We start from the raw sequence: 20,799 nt of genomic DNA on the forward strand, positions 1-20,799 counted from the left end.
AATTTGTTTTCTGTGTTTTGGAAATGTTTCTGTAACTAGGTCTTACTCTGTTTTACTCTGTACTTTCTATTAATAGATTTTTCTTTTTACTTTAACAGATGTCTATGTAAAGGCTATCTCCCAATTTTAGACTGTTAGGCTTACACATAGCACCCAAAAATACTGAAAGGCTTAGTGGTAAGTTCAGCAGAATTTTTGGAACAGTATCCCATGGTTTCGTTCAGCATACATCCTCTTCTAAGTGTACAGAATAAGAAGTATAACTTCACCTCATGAATAGTCTTGCTTATTTCATACTTTCATTATGCACTTGACAAGGGAATTGCAGAGTCAGCTGCCCTAGTGATCACTGAAACATTTGATCCTGGAATTGAATAAAACCAATCCTGTTTGGGTGAGAGGATAGGGTATAAGTAGCTGTGCCACTGTCTTGATTAAGTGGAGTCCAGCAAGAATGCTCTGGACTTACTTGTTGTGACCATAGTTATCAAAGTTACATGATAACTAAAATAGAGTCTTGTGTGTTATAGCAATGAAGCTACTGCAGAAGACCAGGGGAGGGACAACTTTTTCAGGAACGTTTCCTGAAAGACCTTTAGTGGAAGCTGGTCCAGCAGTACTGGTGTTGTTACAGGCATCTAGGCAGTATGTGAAGGATTTGAGCATCAGACCTTTTTGGTTGGGAATAGACCCAAGACAAATCAGTCAAGGCATCAGTGAGTAATAAGATAGGTGTTTAATGGGGGGAGGGGAAATCAAAAGATATGTATAAGTACCAATTACCTGGATTTTGTCTTTAAGTGACTTAAAAATATTATATACATTGCAGAGCAAAAAGAGGTGACTATGGCTAGGTACAGTGGCTTTCATTTCTATTTTCCAGAAACCATTAAGACAATATCTAGCTTTCTGCATTTGGGAAAATAAACTTAGCAGAAGTAATATGAGAAAAAATGCAAATTTAAGCTGAAGAACTAACAATCCTGAAAATTAAAATAATATACTAATCAAAATCCCATCCGTATTTATATCTTTAGCTGGTTTTAAGTACTTTACATGTTTATGTTAATGATTATTTTTAATAGAAAAGTATATAAAAGCTTGAGGTAAAACTTGGTAATTATTTGTACATTTTATATAAGAAGTATTTTAAAGTATTCTTTTTACTAGAGATGTGGATTGCATTCATTGTTTTATCTTTGAGTCAATTATTTCTCTTTGATAACTTTGTACTTCTTCTTTGGTGCGATTTAAATTAACTTAAAATAATGGAAGAGAAACTTTGTTCCGGCAGCCCAAAGAATTAAATATTGAATATGTCAGTGAACATAACAGAAGATTTTTGCCATTGTGGAGTTTACTCTCTGATGGGGACTTTTTCTTCTCTTTCTGTTCTGTTGGTTTATTTGTTTGTCCTTGCACCAGTAGCACACTACCTTAATTACTATGGCTTTATAATAAGTCTTGTAGGAAATCTCCTTCTACTTTGTACTTCAAAAGTGTCTTGACTATTCTTGGGTCTTGACTCTCTCACATAAAGTTTAGAGCCAATTTATATATTTTTAATTGCATTTTCTATCTTTGTGTGCTGTTTTCCCCAACTTTATTGAGATATGATTGATATTGTATAAGTTTAAGGAGTGCACATGTTGATTTGATATACTTGTTTATTACAAAATGATTACCACCATAGCTTTAGCTCACACCTTTATCACGTCACACAGTTACCATTTCATTGTTGTGGTGAGAACATTTATGACTTACTCTCTCATCACCTTTTAAGTGTATAATATAGTACTGTTAACTGTGATCACTGTGCTGTATGTAACATTCCCAGAACTTATTCATCTTCTAACTGGAAGTTTGTACCCTTTAAGCATCACCTCCCTGTTTCCCCCACTCCCAGCCCCTGGTAACGACCCCTCTGCTGTCTGTTTCAATGAGTTCTGCCTTTGTGTTGATGATATTTAAATTGCTCTTATAGCTGAAAAACGTGCTGGCTTCCTTTATTAGTTGAAATAATTTGTCTCCCCATTATTTTGAGTTTTCTGTGTAGATACTCAGATTATATGTGAATAAGAACAGTTTAGTTTTTTCTTTTCAATACTTATACAGTTTAAACCTTTTCTTGCCTTATGTTGTCGCTGTAATCTTAAGTATTATATTGATTAAAAGTGGTGATAGTGGGAATCCTTATATTGGTCTGAATTTCAAAAGGTTTGAATGCTTCTGAGTATGTTGTTTCCTATATGGTTTTTGGTAGATTCTCTTCATCAGATTAAAGAAAATCTTTTTAGTCGTACTTTGCTAAAATTTTTGTCGTGAATGGTTGTTTAGTGATTTTCCTACGTCTATTGATATGATCATATAGTTTTCCTATTTTCATATTTTATGGAGTTAATTATATTAATAGATCTATGGGGGTTTTTTTGTTGTTTGTTTGTTTTTTGTGGTACGCGGGCCTCTCACTGTTGTGGCCTCTCCCGTTGTGGAGTACAGGCTCCGGACACGCAGGCTCAGCAGCCATGGCTCACGGGCCCAGCCGCTCCGCGGCATGTGGGACCCTCCCGGACCGGGGCACAAACCCGTGTCCCCTGCATCGGCAGGCAGACTCTCAACCACTGCGCCACCAGGGAAGCCCTAATAGAGTTATGTTTTGCTCTTGCTTTCCTGGCAGCCAAAAAAAGTATACCCAGCAAAGCTATCCTTCAGAATTGAAAGAGAGAGAAAGAATTTTCCAGACAAGTGAAAGTTGAAGGAGTTCATAAGCACTAGACTAGCCTATAAGAAAAGTTAAAGGGACTTCTTTGAACTGAAATGAAAGGATGCTAGTCAGTAATAGTAAAATGTATAAAAGTACAAATTCCACTGCTTAAATTCAGAATACACAAATGTTTTAATGGTGGGTAAATCAGTTATACATCTAGTATGAAGGTTATAAGACCAAAGTAGTAAAAATAATCATAACTACAATACTTTGTTAATGATACACAAGCTAAAAGATGTACATTGTGAAATCAACAACATAAAATGTGATGAGGGGAGGGTAAAACTACAGTATGAAAATCTGAGAAGCAGTAGAGCTGATGGTGTCCCAAAATGAGTTCAAAGGCAGGCAAAGACCAATGTCCCAGCTTGAAGATAGGCAGAGGGTGCATTCTCCCTTACTCCTCCTCTTGTTCTGTTCAGGCCTTCAATAGATTGGATGAGGCACACCCACATTGGAGAGCGTAATCTGCCTTACCCAGTTTACGGATTCAAATGTTAATCTCACGCATAAATACCTGCAAATACATATCAAACTAATGTTAACTACCCCATGGCCCAGTCAAACTGAGCCATAAAATTAACCATACCCATATCAATTTGGGCACCCATATCTCCTTAAACTATACTTAGTCTCCAAATAAAGACAATAACAAGGTCATAGTTCTGCCTAACGTGATAGTTATCCAGCACACAACTGAAAATGTGCTAACCCCTTCCCCAGAAGATGAGGTTAAGTCCTTGAGTGATGTTTATACTTCTCCTTGGTGTTCCTAGCTTAAATACTATGATATAAAATGAATAACAGATACTGTAAGGCCAATACATTTTATGTTACATGAGGAGGGAATATTAGAGAGGGAAGGAAACAGATATTTCCCCGACATTCACATTCACACACACACACAAACGTATTCATAACAAAATAAGGGAATACTCATGACCGTTACAGTCCTCTTTCTATAACTCGTCATATGGTTGTAGCTGGTATTAATAACTACCTTCTTCCACTACCTAATCTGTATTCCCCTGCCTTCAGCAAGCACCTCAGCTGGTTGTGATTCTTTAACTGGTGGAGTGACCCAAACCTTCATTCTTGAAGGATCTGAGCTATTAGTAGTCCTTCCTGGATTGGGTTGTAGTTTTCCATTGACCTTAATCACAGGGCATGGTAGTACTATGAGACGTCCTAAGGGATCTCCTATATTCCAGAAATACTCTTTCTTACCTCCACTGTGGAGTACCAGTCTATTTTCCACTGGGTAGTCACTATCACTCACCCCAGCCAACACAGTAACTCCTTCTTTGCTTGTTGATTCAGAAGCATGTGGAATCCACAGTGACTCAGCTGCAGTCTTAAGTTGCATTTCAATGGAATAATTGTGTCAATGGCATAAATGTGAAAGCATTTCTCCCTCTGGAATTAAGACCTCTAGGCCAGTAAATCATAAGGCCATGGGAACGGAAAGCAACAATTTTGCTAGTGGGTCTCTAGGAGTAATAATGAGTGGTGCCTCTCCCATTCTATCCTTTGATTCCTAGACCTGTGAATTCTATGTGTGGGAGAAGCAGCACCATATTAGATGCTGGTTCTAGACTGTATAGTCTTCTGGAAAACCTTGCTCCAGATCTACAAGGTATTGCCAACTTGCTGGCACTGTAACTCAGTCTTCAAAAGGCCATTTCATCATTCCATCAAACCAGCTGCTTCATGATGGTGGGGAACATGTTAAGAATAGTGGATTCTGTAAGTGTGGGCCCAGTGTAGCCCTTCTCTTGCTGTTAAGTGAGTTTCTTGATCAGAATCAGTGCTGTATAGAATACTATGACAGTGGATAGGCATTCTCTAAGTCCACAGATGGTAATTTTTGCAGAAGCATTGCATGCAGGGATGCCAGTTCCATATCCAGAGTGTCTATTCCAGTAGGAATAATACACTTCCACTGCCATGATGGAAGTGGTCTAATGGCATCAGCCTGTTACCAGGTAGCTGACTGATCACCCTGGGGAATGATACCATATAGGGAACTCAGTGTTGATCTCTGCTGCTGACAGATGGACACTCAGCAGTGACCTTGGTGAGTGGAAGCCCATCCTTCCCACCACAGCCACCTTGTTCATAGCCCATTGGGCAATGACGGGGTGATTTGGGAAAAGCTGATGGTATCCACTTGATTGTTAAAATCTTCCTTTGCTGAGGTCACCTATGAGCATTCACACAAGACACAGATATCTTCACTTTTTTTTTAGTTTTTTTAAATTGAAATATAGTTGACGTCTTCACGTTGTTGTTGTTGTTTTGCCTATTTAGAGACATCTGTCAACCTCTTCCCCAAATTTCCCAACTTCCCAAACATACTCCTTCCATGTCCCTTACCATTAGCCACTCATTGGTCATAGCCCATGAATCAGTATAAAATTACACATCTAACTATTTCTTCTTTCAAGTAAACAATTCAGTGCACTGCTGTTAAGTTCTGTGCACTGGGAGGATTTCCCTTTACCACTGTCTTTCAGGGATGTTCCAGAAGGGGACTATAACACTACAGCTGTTCAGTTTCGGGTGGTGTCTATGTATCATGCACATTTCCACAGTGGCTGCACCATTTTGCATTCCCACCAGCAAGGTACAGCATTTGCAATTTCTCCATATCCTAGCCAACACTTACTGTTTTCCATTTTGTTGATAATAGCCATTCTTATGGGTTTGAAGTGGTATCTTCATGTTTTTTTTATTTGCATTTCCCTAATGGCTAATGATTTTGAGCATCTTTTCATTTGAAATTGGCCGTTTGTTTATTTTCATTGGAGAAATATCTATTCAAGTCTATAGCCCATTTTTAAGTTGGGTTGTTTGTTGTTTTTTTTTGCGCTGTGGGCGTTCTTTGTATATGCTGGTTATTTATCTGATATATGAGTTTCAAACATTTTTTTTCCCATTCTGTGGGTTATCTTTTCTCTCTCTTAATAGTGTTCTTTGATTTATAAAAGGTTTTAATTTTGATGGAGTCCAATTTATTTTTTTCTTTTGTTGCCTGTGCTTTTGGTGTCACACTTAAGAAACCTTCACCAAATCCAAAGTCATGAAGATCTCCCCTTCTGTTTTATTCTAAGAGTTTTATAGTTTTAGGTCTTTGATCTATTTTGAGTTTATTTTAATATGTGGTACAAGGTAAGAGTCCAACTTCATTCTTTTGCATGTGGACATCTTGTTTCCCTGCACCAATTGTTGAAAAGACTGTCCTTTCCAGATTGGGTGCTCTTGCCACCCTTATTGAAAATCAGTTGACCATTATATGTTTATTACTAGGCTCTCTGTTCTTTTCCTATAGTCTGTTTGTGCCAATACCACATTTTTTTTTCTCTTTCACTCAGCCTGGGCTAAGACAGGCAAAGTGCCTTCCTTGGAGTGGTATTTTCCTAGTTCACACACTGAAAGTGTCACCATCTGGGCATTGCTTTTCTCAACTTCAGAGTAGTTTCCTCAAACCTCTCTTGAGGTCCCAGCGTTCTTTCCTATACCTTGAAAACTCTGCTGGTTGAAATCCAAGCTATAGGCTACTATAAAGAAGTAGATGCTTTCAGAATAAATTTTGGCTCCAGGGCTCTCTTATCCTGTGGAGCTGTGTTTTCTCATTTTCTCTGACTTCTTTTTTGTTCTCTCTAGTGCTGGTTAAAGTATGCTTTAAATATAAGTTTTTAATATATTACTGTATATTTTCAAATGTTCTTTACCAGGACCATCTAGTCCACGTATGAAAATTGAGAAGAGGACTTTTAAGATCAGCTTTGTCATCCATTCTTGATAATCTGCTTGTATATAGTTTGAAATAATAGTTTACACCACTTACATGCATTTTTCTTAGCAGTTTTCATTTTAATTACATCACATGCTTTTTTTAGTTTTCTATGTGGCTATTATTGTGTTACTGTACAGTTGTCCCTCAGTGTCTGAGGGGGATTGGTTCTACGAACCCCCTGCAGATACCCAAATCGTCAGATGTTCAAGTCCCTTATATAAAATGACATAGCATTTACTATATAACCTATGCACATCTTTCCATATACTTTTTTATACTTTAATAAACAGAATTATTATTTGTAATATTTACACACATAGTCTTCCATGGTAATGTTAAACTTAGCATTTTCTTCAAATGCCCCTCAAAATAACCCACTTTGCCTTCCTAAGTGAATCTTGGACAAGGAAATTCAGTGAAAGTGATCTATTTATGACTATCCCATATCTCTTTTTCTTTAACATCTTTATTGGAGTATAATGCTTTACAATGGTGTGTTAGTTTCTGCTGTATAACAAAGTGAATCAGCTTTATGTGTACATATATCCCCATATCTCCTCCCTCTTGTGTCTCCCTCCCACCCTCCCTATCCCACTCCTCTAGGTGGACACAAAGCACGGAGCTGATCTCCCTGTGCTATGCGGCTGCTTCCCACTAGCTGCCTATTTTACATTTGGTAGTGTATGTGTGTCCATGCCACTCTCTCACTTCGTCCCAGCTTACCCTTCCCCCTCCCCATGTCCTCAAATCCATTCTCTACATCTGCGTCTTTACTCCTATCCTGCCCCTAGGTTCTTCATAACCATTTTTTTTTCTTTTTAGATTCCATATATATGTGTTAGCATGTGGTATTTGTTTTTCTCTTTCTGACTTACTTCACTTTGTATGACAGTTTCTAGGTCCATCCACTTCACTACAAATAACTCTATTTCATTTCTTTTTATGACTGAGTAATATTTCATTGTATATATGTGCCACATCTTCTTTATCCATTCATTTGTTGATGGACACTTAGGTTGCTTCCATGTCCTGGCTATTGTAAATAGAGCTGCAATGAACATTGTGGTATATGACTCTTTTTGAATTATGGTTTTCTCAGAGTGTATGCCCAGCAGTGGGATTGCTGGGTCATATGGTAGTTCTATGTTTTGTTTTTTAAGGAACCTCCCTACTGTTCTCCATAGTGGCTGTATCAATTTACATTCCCACAGTGCAAGAGGGTTCCCTTTTCTCCACACCCTCTTCAGCATTTATTGTTTGTAGATTTTTTGATGATGGCCATTCTGACCGGTGTGAGGTGATACCTAATTGTAGTTTTGATTTGCATTTCTCTAATGATTAGTGATGTTGAGCATCCTTTCATGTGTTTATTGTCAATCTGTATATCTTCTTTGGAGAAATTTTCATATACTTTAAATTGTCCCTAGATTACTTATAATACCTCATACAAAGTAAATGCCATGTAAATAATTGTAAATACAATGTAAATGATATGTGAATTGTTGCCACCACGTGGCAAAATCAAGTTTTGCTATTCAGAACTTTGTGGATTTTTTTTTTATTTCGAATATTTTCAATTGGTGGTTGGTTGAATCCGAGGAACCTGCAGAACCTGAAGATATGAAGGGCCAGCTGTATTGGTTATTTGGATATGGTAACAGTTTTCTGGTTGCCAATATTATGAAGTGGTTGTCTTTAAAATTTTGCATTTTGAAATAGTAAATGCCCTCAAAAATGCCTACACAAGTCAAGAAATAACTTTGATGACACTGCACTTTTCTCTGGAAGTTTCAGCTTATGTAGGAAAGATGCAATTCTTTGTCCATAGAAAATTGTATACGTACTCTGTCATTTGAGAGGACAATTTGTACTTTATTAAACAGTATCATGATAAATATTTTTCACTTTTGCCTTTCTTAGTTTTACAGTCCTTAATATTGGTATGTTTGATTTTCTTTGCAGGTTTTCTCTAGGTGATTCTAGGAGACCTCTTCATGAAACAGCAGTTTTGGTAGAAGATGTAGTACACACTCAGTTAATTAACCTGGTAAGAGCATATAATCTTATTTGGTATCTCTTCTCTGCATTCCACTTATATTGGCATCACAATCCAAGATATTTTTAAGACTTTTTTTTTTTTACATTTAGAATTCTTTTTTTGTCAACTGTATTAAAGTATAATTTTCATGTAACAAAATTTCACCAGTGCATGACTTTTGACAGATGAATATTGTCATGTGACTAGCAACGCAATCATTATATAGAAATATTTCCATCATCCAAAAACATCCCTTTGTAACCCTGTGTAATCAGTCTTTTCTCCCACTCCTGACCTCGGATAACACTGATCTGTTTTTTTTGTTTTTTGTTTTTTGCGGTACGCGGGCCTCTCACTGTTGTGGCCTCTCCCGTTGCGGAGCACAGGCTCCAGACGCACAGGCTGAGCGGCCATGGCTCACGGGCCCAGCCGCTCCGCGGCATGTGGGATTCTCCTGGACCCAGGCATGAACCCATGTCCCCTGCATTGGCAGGTGGACTCTCAACCACCGCGCCGCCAGGGAAGCCCCACTGATCTGTTTTTTATCATTATGTATCAGTATAGTTTTTTCAGAACTTTTTAAAAAACTTTTATTCTGAATTTTAGATGTCTGGAAAGAGAATTGCACAAATATTACAGAGAATTCTCAGATACAATTCACATTCCTATGTTAACATCTTGCATAACCATAGTACAATTATCAAAACCAGGAATAACATTGGTACAGTACTGTTAATAATATTACCAACCTTATATGAATTTCATCAGTTTTCCCATTAGTGTCCCTTTTCTGTTCCAGGAGCTAATCCAGGATAACACACTGTAGTGAGCTGTCATGTCTTTGTGGTCTTCTATCTGTGATAGTTCCTCAGTCTTTCTTTAAAGTCTTTCATGACCTTGACATTTTTGAAAAGTACTAGACAATTATTCTGTAGAATGCTCTTCTTTGTCAATTGGTCTAATGTTTTCTTATGGTTAGAATGTGGCTATGCCTTTTTGTCAAGAATACCACAGAAGTGATGGGCTTTTCTCACTGTATCATGTCAGTGGGTTCATGTTGTTGATGTGTTGTTTGTGATCTTAAATTAACCTTGATAACTCGGGTAAAGTGGTATATGTTGAATTTTTCCACTATAGTGAAGTTTTTTTTTTTTCATTTTGTTGTTAATAAATGTCTTGTGGGAGATATTTTGTTACTATGTAAATACTGTTTCTCTGAAAAATTTTGCCTATTAATTTTAACATTCATCAGTGGGTGTAGTCTGAGACCGTTATTACTGTGGTATTTGCATAGTAATGATTTTCTATTTTCTTCTTTCCTTTTATCTTTTAATTGCAGTTATTCTGAAAGAAATAGCTATTCTTTATCACCATTTATTTATTAAATTTTTAATGTACGTATGTATGGACTAATGTGTATTTAAATTTTATTCTTTTGTTCATTATGCAGTAATATTATTATTTATTTTTATTTCTCAAGTTGTTTCAGTGTTGGCCACTAGGAATGCTTTCATGTCCTTTCCTCATTTTTCTATCAAGTTTTTGGTCCTGTGTCTCATAAATATTAGGTATATCAGTCCTTTGTTTGTGGCGTATGATACAAATATATTCTTCTTCTGTGTCGGTTACAGTTATCTTTTGACTTTTGTTTTTATGAGCTTTGGGGAGGCATACAAGTATTTTTATTTTAATGTAGTCAAATGCATCAATCTTTTATTTCCTTTGGATTTTGAGTTATAGTTAGGAACACTTTTCTTATACTGAGTTTAAAGAGAAGTTCATCCATATTGTTTTCTAGTACCTGTATGGTTTCATTTTTAACATTTAGATTCCTAACCATTTGTGGTTTATTCTTGTTATTGTGTGAGATATGGATCTAACTATAGATTTTTCCAAATGACTACCCAGTTATACCATCATCATTTATTAAAAAGTATCTACTTTCCCTAATGATTTGAGATGCCTCCTTTATCATTACTAAATTAGCATATGTATTGGGGTCTATTTCTGATTTTATATTCTATACCAGTGGTTTATTTGTCTACGCATGTGCTAATACAACATTTTAAATTATATTGGTTTTATGGTATATCTTAAAGATTGTTACAGCTAGACGCCCCTTCTAATTTTTCTCAGTGTGTTCCTGATTATTCTTATATGTTTATTTTTCCATGTGAACATTAGTATTGAATTTTCTAGCTCCATAAAATAACTTGCTGGTATTTTTATGGGGATTGTGTGAATTTATAAATCAATTTAAAGAGAACTGCATCTTAATGTTGAGTCAGCCTAAGAAAAAGGAATGTCTACATTTTTTCAAGACTATTTTCGTGTCTTACATGAGTGTTTTAACATTTCTTTTTATAGGTTTCACGTATTTCTTGTTAGATACATTCCTAAGTATTTAACCTTCTTATTTGCTATTGCAAATAGGCTTTCTGTATAATTACGTAATGGCTGAAAACGTCTGGAATTTACTAAAATACATAAATCTATAGATTTAAGAAGCTGAGCAAACTCCAAAAAGGATGAGCCCAAAGAAATGCATGTTCAAACTGCTGACTATGAACGGCATAATATAAATTTTAAAAGCACCCAGATTTATTACCATAGGGGAACAATGATTTGAAAGACAGCAGAATTTTCATGAAAATATGGAGACTAGAAGGAAATAGCACAACAGTTTTAAAGTACTGGATTCCCTTTTCTCTGCATCCTCACCAGCACTTGTTATCTCATGTCTTTTTCATAATAGCCATTCTAACAAGTGTTGGCCTAAAGCATACACATAGATCAGTGGAACAGAATAAGAGCCCTGAAATAACCCACATATATGGTCAATTAATTTATGAGAAAGCAGTCAAAATTGGAGAGCCACATGCAAAAGAATAGAACTAGATGTTCTTTTACACTGTACACAAAAATTAACTCAAAATGGATTAAAGACTTAAATGTAAGGCCTACAACCATGAAATGCCTAGAAGAAAACATAAGCACTAAGCTCCTTGACATAGGTCTTGGTGATGATTTTTTGAATCTGACCCCAAAAACAAAAGCAAAAATAAACAAGTGAGACTACATCAAACTAAAAAGCTTGTGCACAGCAAAGGAAACCATCAACAAAATGAAAAGGTAACCTACTGAATGGAGGAAAATGTCTGCAAATCATATATCTGATAAGGGGCTAATATTCAAAATATATGAAGAAGTCGTACAACTCAATAGCAAAAAATAAACAATTAATAAATGGGCAGACGATCTGAATAGACACTTTTCCAAAGAAGACAGACAGCTGGCCAACATGTACCTGAAAAGATGCTCACCATCATTAGCCATCAGGGAAATGCAAATCAAAACCAAATGAGATATCACCTCACACTTGTCAGAATGACTGTCATCAAAAAGACTAAAAATAGCAAGTGATGGTGAGGATGTGGAGTAAGGGAGCCCTTGTGCGTTGTTGGATTGTGCATTTGTGCAGCCACTATGGAAAGCAGTATGGAGGTTTCTCAGAAAATTAAAGACAGAACTACCATATCATCCAGCAAGTCCAATTCTGGGTATTTATCCAAAGAAATGAAAATACTAACTCAAAAAGATGTATGCATGCCCATGTTCGTGGCAGCATTATTTGTAGTAGCCAAGATAAGGAAACAACCTAAGTATCCATCTCTGGATGAATGGGTAAAGAGATTGTGGTATGACTATGCAGTGGAATATTACTGAGCCATAAGAAATAATGAAACATTGCCATTTGCAATACCGTGAGTGGACCTCAAGGATATTATGCCAAGTGAAGCAAGACAGACATAGAAAGACAAATACCATATGAGCCCTTTTATATGTGGAATCTAAAAGAAAAACAAATCAACTTCATAGAAACAGAGACACAGATTGGTGGTTGCCAGAGGCAGGGGGTGGAGTGGGATGAACTGTTTTTTAGTTTAAATAAATTGAATTAAAATTTTTTTTAAAATAAATTAATTTTTAAACTTTATGGTAACTGGTAATGCTGATATTCACAGGGAGAGATGGGGGTTTTGACAAGAGGTATCTAGCCTGGAATTCTTGTTTTTGTATATACATGTCTATATAAAAATATATGTTAAATCTTTCATAGGATTCAAATAAATATATTTAATATATTTATTAAATTTAATTGAGGAAAGTAAGCATCAGAATAAAGGTAAAAAACTCTTGGAGTATGCATAGATGTAGCATAGAATCTGGTTTTACTTGCACTATATTAAGATACAAATTTAGTTGCCAACATTTTAAAATTAGATCACTTTTACATAAAAACTTAGGATTTCTGTCTATTCCTGAAAGATTAAAATTGGAATGTTTGACAGCGTAGGTATGTCTTTTAATATGGAAATCTGAGCTCAGGAGCCACTTCTACCTGGTTTTTACCAGGCCGGCTTCATTTGCTTAACCAGGAAAGTATTCAGTGTTAATGGATTTATATAGCATATTGTTGCTGTATTTCCCATATCCATCTTCAATTTCAATTTTTCAAGAAAACGTACTTTTTAATTTTGGAAGAAAATGATGTTTTTTAAAGGAATTTTAGTTTTCCTCAAATGCTGTGGAAACAGTGTTATGTATGTCACAGAAGTTCATAGACAAATATAATAAGGAAGTTGTTTTTATGTGATATACTTTTTTCCCCTGTGACTTTGCTCTGTTAATGCCAGAGTGATCTGTCAAAGTGCTTTGATAGTGTACTGTCAAAGGGAATGCACAACTTATGGAAGAAATAAAAAGCATTTAGATTCTTGCTACAGCCTGTTTAGAAGGGAAGAAAGTGATTCCACTCTTACGACCTCTGTGGTGCTGTGTCTCCTGTTCAAAAAGCACCTTTAAGTACTGGGGTAGTGAGCTAGAACTTCAGTTAACTCGTTCTTTCCTCAACTGCCGGCCCTTAATACCTTAATCTAAAACTTTAAAGGGGAAGAAAATCCATTCTTCAGTCTCTTGGATCATTTTGCCAGCGGTTGCGTGTTGTTTCATTTGGGAAGAGGTTTTCTTTAAATCTTTTGTCTCTTGTTTCTTGGACCTATGATTCCCATTTGAGACCTGTGTCCTCTCATCCTACCCCTGATTCTTTCTCAGTTCTTCAGCCAGGCCTGCCTTCCATTCTGAGTGATTCCACCTAACTCTACTCTGTTCCACTTGCTAGGTTGTGACCAGCTCAGGCCCCAGTTAACTGTTCTTCACTGGAGTTCTGCGTGAAGATTATAGAATATGTTAAATCATGAAAACATATAGTTTAAAATCTATATAAAGCTTTTCACTTTATTCAAGAACAAGTTAGAATATTAAAGTCATAGGATTTTAAAGTTGAATTATACTTCAGAAATTATTTGTTATATAATAGTTTGAACCAAATGAAATTGCCTTTTTTATAAGTCATGAATGGTTGAATATCAGCAGTTTTATGATTCAGTGCAATACTAATTAGTTGTCACTAGAGAGAGTTTTCAAAACTTTTAATTTTCTCATTTTGTAAAATAACAATACTAATATTTACTTTTTACAGTGGTTATAGAGGGTCATAAAAATTAGATATATTGTATATTAAAGACTTAGTGAAGTTTCTGAGGCATAGTACCCTTTCTCTAAGTTAGTAGTAGTAAATGGTTACTAGCGTGATTAATTCTAAGATAACAGGGCTATTTAATGGCATGATTTAGATTAGAATTGGATTGAAAAAAATCCATTGAAATGCTCTTTCAAATTTTCCAGAAAGATGCAAACATTTTCATATCCTAAGCTTCCCACTCCACAGGGTGAGCTACATCTATTTGAAATAGGTAAAGATTTATGCCAACTTGAAATTGTGTGATAGAGTTGCTTTATGATACTGTCAATAATAATATCCTTTCAGGTTCCAAAACTGTCATGACATCTGATGGCTGTATAGCTGCTTTCATTTTTTTATTCATTCAAAATTAAATATCAGAGGACCCTCGTCATTGTATGCACGAAGTGTAACTATCTACCATTCCATTTCAGAACATATTGGATTTTCACTATATAATCTACCAGGCAACTAGTAAGCTCCTCAATTTGTTGTACTGTTTTCACATCAGAACCACTTTCTCAGGGTTATTCTAATAGTCTTTAGTTATGAAAATTAATAACATATTTATATGTGTCAAAAGTGATTGCTTAAGTCTCCCATCTGGATTAGCATACACTGAGTCATCCCTTCCTCCACCCCACTTACTTGTAATGCTTTTTAATTCGACAGTTTATCTCCCTGGTAGAAGGATCTCATGCAAGGCAATGTTCAGTCCTCATCACCACTTCTGTGGGGCTGTCACTTATGTCACCTCAGTAATGGTTTATGAATATGTTTTAAAATAGCAATAGAATTTCCTGTGCAGAACTTCAGTTATAAGGGTTATAAAAATAGGACAAACTAATATAATTTGTGATTGCATAAAGTAAAGGAAGTAGAGGTACCATGGGGACCTAATGAATCACAGAATGGAAACAGTCTTTTAGCTGACTAAACATTCAGACTTTGTACTAAGTCAGAGCGTGGATATGTAACTCAGCAAACCGGAACACACCACTCTGTGTTTACATGGATGGGACAGAGAAATTCACAAATACCATCTGGGAAAAAATTCTTGGCTTATTTGTCTGTTTCTACTGTAGAGTAAATGAAGTACCACATATTTAGCATAAACAGACTGAAAGCACACCTGCTTTGTGGAATATACACACACATGTGCACACATATACACACACAGCATTGTTCAAAATGTAGAACATTGTATGTCTTGAAAAGTGATTCCTTTCCTTCTTTTTTGCTTCTTTTTAAAGAGTGTATTGTGGAAAATTTACTAATTGCTTTGAATGGCACTTGTTTCTGATCGATTGCTCTTAATATTTTCTGTTACTTAGCTGGATTTTCCCTCATATTACTACCTCATACCTCAAGAAATAGTATTGTATCTTCTCTTTTTTAAGAAATAATGTTTGTATTGCAGATGACAGATATTTAGTTTTTAATCTGTGACACAAAATGGGCATATTCTAAGTAGATCGCCTCTTTAGCTACGTTTTCCCCGCCCATTCTCCTGGGTAATTTGCTACAGGCATAACCTAGAGGACCAACCAGGAAAGAATTTCCAGTCCTTTCCCAACTCTCAGCATGTCTTCTTTTTCTTCCTGTAGTATATTCTACTAATAGTCAATTGTTCAACTCTTCAAGGTAAGAGAATCTCAGAGTACAAATTGTTTATAGTTCCAAGTAACTTAAAAGCACTGTTTCATATTATTATACATGGTTTTCTTAGCAGAGGTATAGAACAGTGTCTTCCCTCCTTTCCATGTGTGTCAAGGCTTTTCCTTTAGTGTTCTTCATTTATTGCTGCCGGTCAGCTAGTATCCTGTTACCTAACTTAAGCTAAGCTCTGCTGGCTACTTGGATCCTATGCCAAGTTTGGATTTCTGACCTGTGCTGAAACTCAGTTCTGGCTGCAGCTCCTATTAAATGCCTAATGTGTAGTTTCCAAGAATTTCAGATTTACCAAAGACATGCAGACCATTCATAAAATACCCTCTCTGCAGACTGAGTTGCATCAGTTAATTAAAATAGGTACAGATTTGTGCCAACTGGAAATTGTGTGACTGAATTGATATTTTATGCTGTCAATAATATGCTTTTGATAATGCCCATTTTTGCAGTTCAAAAAATAATATAATTTTTGATGGCTGTATAGCTACTTTTATTTCTCTATTTACTCACAGTTAAATATCAGAAAAATCACTTTGTTTTATACACAGAATATAATTATCTACCATTCTACTTAAAAGTCATACTGGGTTTTCACTATATGAATTTATCAGCCAAGTAGTAAACCATGCAATCTGTTGAATTCTGTGTATATGAATTGGTTGTCAAAGTTATTCTCATAATCTTTATGAAAACTAGTAAAGAATAAACTTAATATGTGTGAGGAGTAACGCTCTAACCTCCCATCTGGATTAGCAGGCATTGAGTTTCTCCTCCCCTATCTGTTTGTTCTTCTAATGCCTTTTACTTTGGCAAGTATCTCCCAACTACTGTATTCTCCTTCATCACATTTTGTGTTCTGTTCTGTATCTGAACCAAGAGACTTGTTTTCAGACTCCTGTTCTTCAGTACCTTTTCCAAGGTCTTTGAAAGTCTTTTATTTATTCATAGCCCTGTATCTTCTTTTCCGAGAGATGCTGTTTCTCTTGATTAGTGTGGAGATTATGTAGAGAAGAAGGAAATAAAAGTTAGTTCATATCTACTATGTGCCAACCAGTCTCCTAAACATTTTTTATATATTATTTTATTGTAGATACATAGGCCATTTTCCAGGTTTAAAAAAATAACAGCTATTATTTCTATGTAGCTTTCTAACGTAGTTTAACCCAATTTGACATGGCCTTATGTGTTATATAGATATCATTAGACAGCTTTATTTATTTCCCAGATCCAAGTATTATATATTAGTCTACACTTGAAGAATACGTAACAGTTTTTTTTAAGTATGTTTTTTATCCCTTCAGATATTCACATTCATCCTGATGTTTTATTAGGGGTTTTATTTTACTGACTGTGATAGGGAACCATTTGTTTATGCTTATAATTTCAAACGTTCTAGTCATTTTTATATCTCTCGATGAATTTATAAATCACATTCTGTTTTCTAAGAATGCACTAACTCTCCTTAGATACTTCTCTAGAGTAAGTGGTTCTGAAATTCTAAGTGATGTAGATAATCTGAAATTCAAAAGATATTATTTATGTTTGAAGACTGATATAAAATTGACTTCAGATTTTTAAAGTGAATGGAAAGAGGAATAAGGTCCATCAAATAAATGTGTCAATTAGAAAAGGCTTAAGAGAACATGTTAAGAATGTTTTGAGACTAACTTTGAAAGTAATGTTTTATTATTAGTAGAGTCTTACTGACTTTGCACTTCTAATCCAGCTAAGAATCTGACAGTAAGCCACAGAAAGGCAATAGACACTACTGTAATCATGCTCATTACTCAGAGTGGGTTTAATCTAAAAGTTTATATATTTTTCTTTTTCACAGTAGAGTAGATGCAGGAGAATGGTGTGGAGGCAGGTGCTGATAAGAAGCAGCAAGAAGTTGGGAGAGTGTAGGAGCTAAGAGGGAAATGATTGCTAAAAAACACAACTACACAAAATTATAGGTATCTAATTGGTCTAGGAGTACAATTTATAAATTATATTCCAGAAAATATGCATTTAAATACCTAACGTCTCCTAATACATTTCTTTGGTTGTAGAGACCATCACTCTTATATACAACCAGTATATTGATTGATATTCATTTTGAAGGCTTGAAACAATTAGAAAAAATTGATACATTCAGGATACTCTTTGATAGTAAAGATAGTGTGTGATACACTTAGAAAGATGTCTCTCAATAATAAAGTTTATTTTTTTTAATCTGGAAATTTAGTTATATATAATATAGCATATATTTCTTAAAAGACCAAAAAACTTTTTTCCCTAAAACTTTGTATAAAGATTCCTTGATTTAGTAATGTCCTTAAGAAATTTTTAAAAGTATATTTTCTTTTTAAACTTTCAATTGTGCATACTTTGAGAATGACATCTCTTATAATAAGCATTTTACTTAATATTTGCGATAAACCTGGATAGTTAGAAAATATTTTGTAGTATGTGGAAACTGTAGAACAGAAAGATTAAGCAATTTGGCAAAAGTCGCACAGTTTATAAAATAGGAGATGTGAAATTCAAGTAGTTTCTTTTTCAGAGAGTTTGAGGAGTCTTTAGGATGAAAAATTCTGATTCTTTTATTCTGGTACTTACTGACTGAATTTACTGTGTATCTCTAAGGTCCCTTCTACTTTTGAGTATTCTGTGGTTCTCTGTAGTGAAAGTATTGATTTCAGAATAGATTCATATTTTGCAGAGGGTTTATGGAGAATAGTGAACACAAAGAAATGGTTAGAAAAGAGAAGCCCCAAGAAAAGTAAGTAGAACCTTCTTTTGGTGTGGAAAATACAAATTCAATATCAAGTATCTTATAAAGATAAACTGTATTTTAAGTCTGTAAAGAGAAAAAGTAACATTCTTCAATGTGAGAAATGGTCGTAATAGCCAGCAAAACATTTTGGGCATAATGAATAATTTTATAACATTAAAGTAGGCATCATTTGATAGATCTCTGGACAAAGGTAATTAAATGTTAAGAAAGAAGAGATTAAAGCATACTCAAAAAAGATACTTAAGATATTGTGAACTTTTCTGGAAATTTACCATTTGCTGCTTGCGTTGGTCATTGGCTTCAAGAAGAAAAGTTTTAGATGCTGTCGGGAGTAGAATTCCTATTTTTAAATATCATATAAATTGCCCAGAGCTTGCATTTTATGCCAAGAAATCAAATTTAGCCATTGGTTTATATGAAATCGCCTTGATCAAGCCATGTGGATTTCCCACTGGAATATAATTGTTTCTTAAATGTATTCTGTAGAAAGGGATGAAGAAGAAGGTTGGGACTAGATATTCAAGGTCATTGAATTTCAAACTGAGGAATTTTTATGTAATTCTGTAGATTGCTGGGGATATTGAAGATTTTAGAAAGTGGCACAGTCAGGAAAGTGAATAAAATAACCTGGCTGTTTTATATAAGGTAGTGAAAGACTCAAGATGCCACTTCCAGAGAGGTCTGTTTGAAGAAGGATGTTGAAGTATTTAGGCGAGAGATCTTACTACCTCTGAGTTGGATGGTGACAGGTTTCTGAACTGCATTTGCCATCTGTAAACAGTAATCCACTATGGCTGTAAATTAAATCCTGTATCTGTAAGAATAAACAAATTCAACACAATATATCAATCAAATCCATTATGACGGACATCAGTGTTTGAGTAAAAAACAGGTAGAAGTTCTGAGTTCTGAGTACATTTAGATGTACCAATTTGGCATATTCTCACTTACTAGTCATTGTTCTAAATGTGACTCTCCTGGTTACTTTTGCAAAACCCACAAGAGCTTTTGAACCTTCAGCTGGGAAATGCTGGTAGAGTGGAAAGCTTTTGGAGACAGATATCCCTGGGTTTGAATTTTGGCTTCCTTCATAACTTGCTAGTTATGCATTATTGAGCATTACTTCTTAATCCCTTTGAGTCCTGGTTTACTCATCTGTAGGAATTTACCTACCTCGTAGGCATTATATAAGATGATGTACATAAATGGCTTAGCACTCATCGACACTGTTGATGAAAACATGATTTAATTAATGTCAGCCAAAATTCTAATCAAAAAACTATACAATTGGAGTGACACAGTGTTAAGGGCAAAGACACTAAAGAGCCAGAAGAGAGCTTGAAGAATCATATGCTGTATGTATTTCTGGGGCCACTTTCCTGGCTTTGAATGTCACACTATATACAGTTCTGTCTTGATTTCTCCTACTTCTACTTCTCACTCCTGGTATGCTTTAGATGTCTTAAAATTCTTAGATCTCAGTTTAGATCATTTGTTACATGTGAATTTCCCTGTTCTTCCTTGTCTGTTCCCATCTAACTTTATGTCCCTGAGAAGAAACCATCAGATACAGAGTGGTTTAAATTGCCTTTGTTTGAATCCTGGGACCTAGAAGGCTTTTCCATAAGCTTCATGCTTTCTCCTCTTATGACTGCAGTTCAAATAGAACTTAACTGTCAGTGAAACAAGAGTTTCTCCATCAAATACTTGAATGTTCTCCTAAATGATTTTTTGAGTCCCAACATTTTGTATTTTAGTGATGACTACTATGTTTAGTTTTTTCCTTTCCCCCAAATGAATGACTTTTAGAATATTGTATGAAAAAGTTTCCCAACATGCTTGAAAAACACATGGAAAGATTTACTAAGTAGATAGTAACGTGGAGTTTGAGAGATAAAACAGAGAAATGGATAAATGGGTAGGTGAGAGAGGGTTCAGAGGACAGAAAAGAGAGTTCAAGCCCCCAAAATGACCAGTGTGCTAATGAGTATAGATTTATTATATAATTATTTTGGGGCCTAAATCAGGTATTTACTATGAATATACTTTATAAAATATGAGACACTATATTTTATGATTATTGCTAATAATAATATTTTCAAAACCTATTTTGAAAATCTTTACCCTGAAGAGTCTATAGAGAAAGCTTTTTATCTGAAAT

At 35.2% G+C, this 20,799-nt stretch overlaps 1 protein-coding gene across 2 annotated transcripts in view; it reads left to right on the top strand.

Moving 5' to 3' along the window:
- Positions 1-20,799, top strand: part of SUPT3H (SPT3 homolog, SAGA and STAGA complex component) — a 420,389-nt gene that overhangs the window by 213,028 nt on the left and 186,562 nt on the right. For both annotated transcript variants that reach the window (XM_060021727.1, XM_060021728.1), the window contains exon 3: positions 8,529-8,613. In XM_060021727.1, coding sequence (XP_059877710.1) covers positions 8,529-8,613 — 85 coding nt within the window. The remainder of the gene's footprint in view (positions 1-8,528; positions 8,614-20,799) is intronic.

This window comes from Delphinus delphis, chromosome 10, assembly GCF_949987515.2.
Source record: "Delphinus delphis chromosome 10, mDelDel1.2, whole genome shotgun sequence".
Lineage (NCBI taxonomy): Eukaryota > Metazoa > Chordata > Mammalia > Artiodactyla > Delphinidae > Delphinus > Delphinus delphis.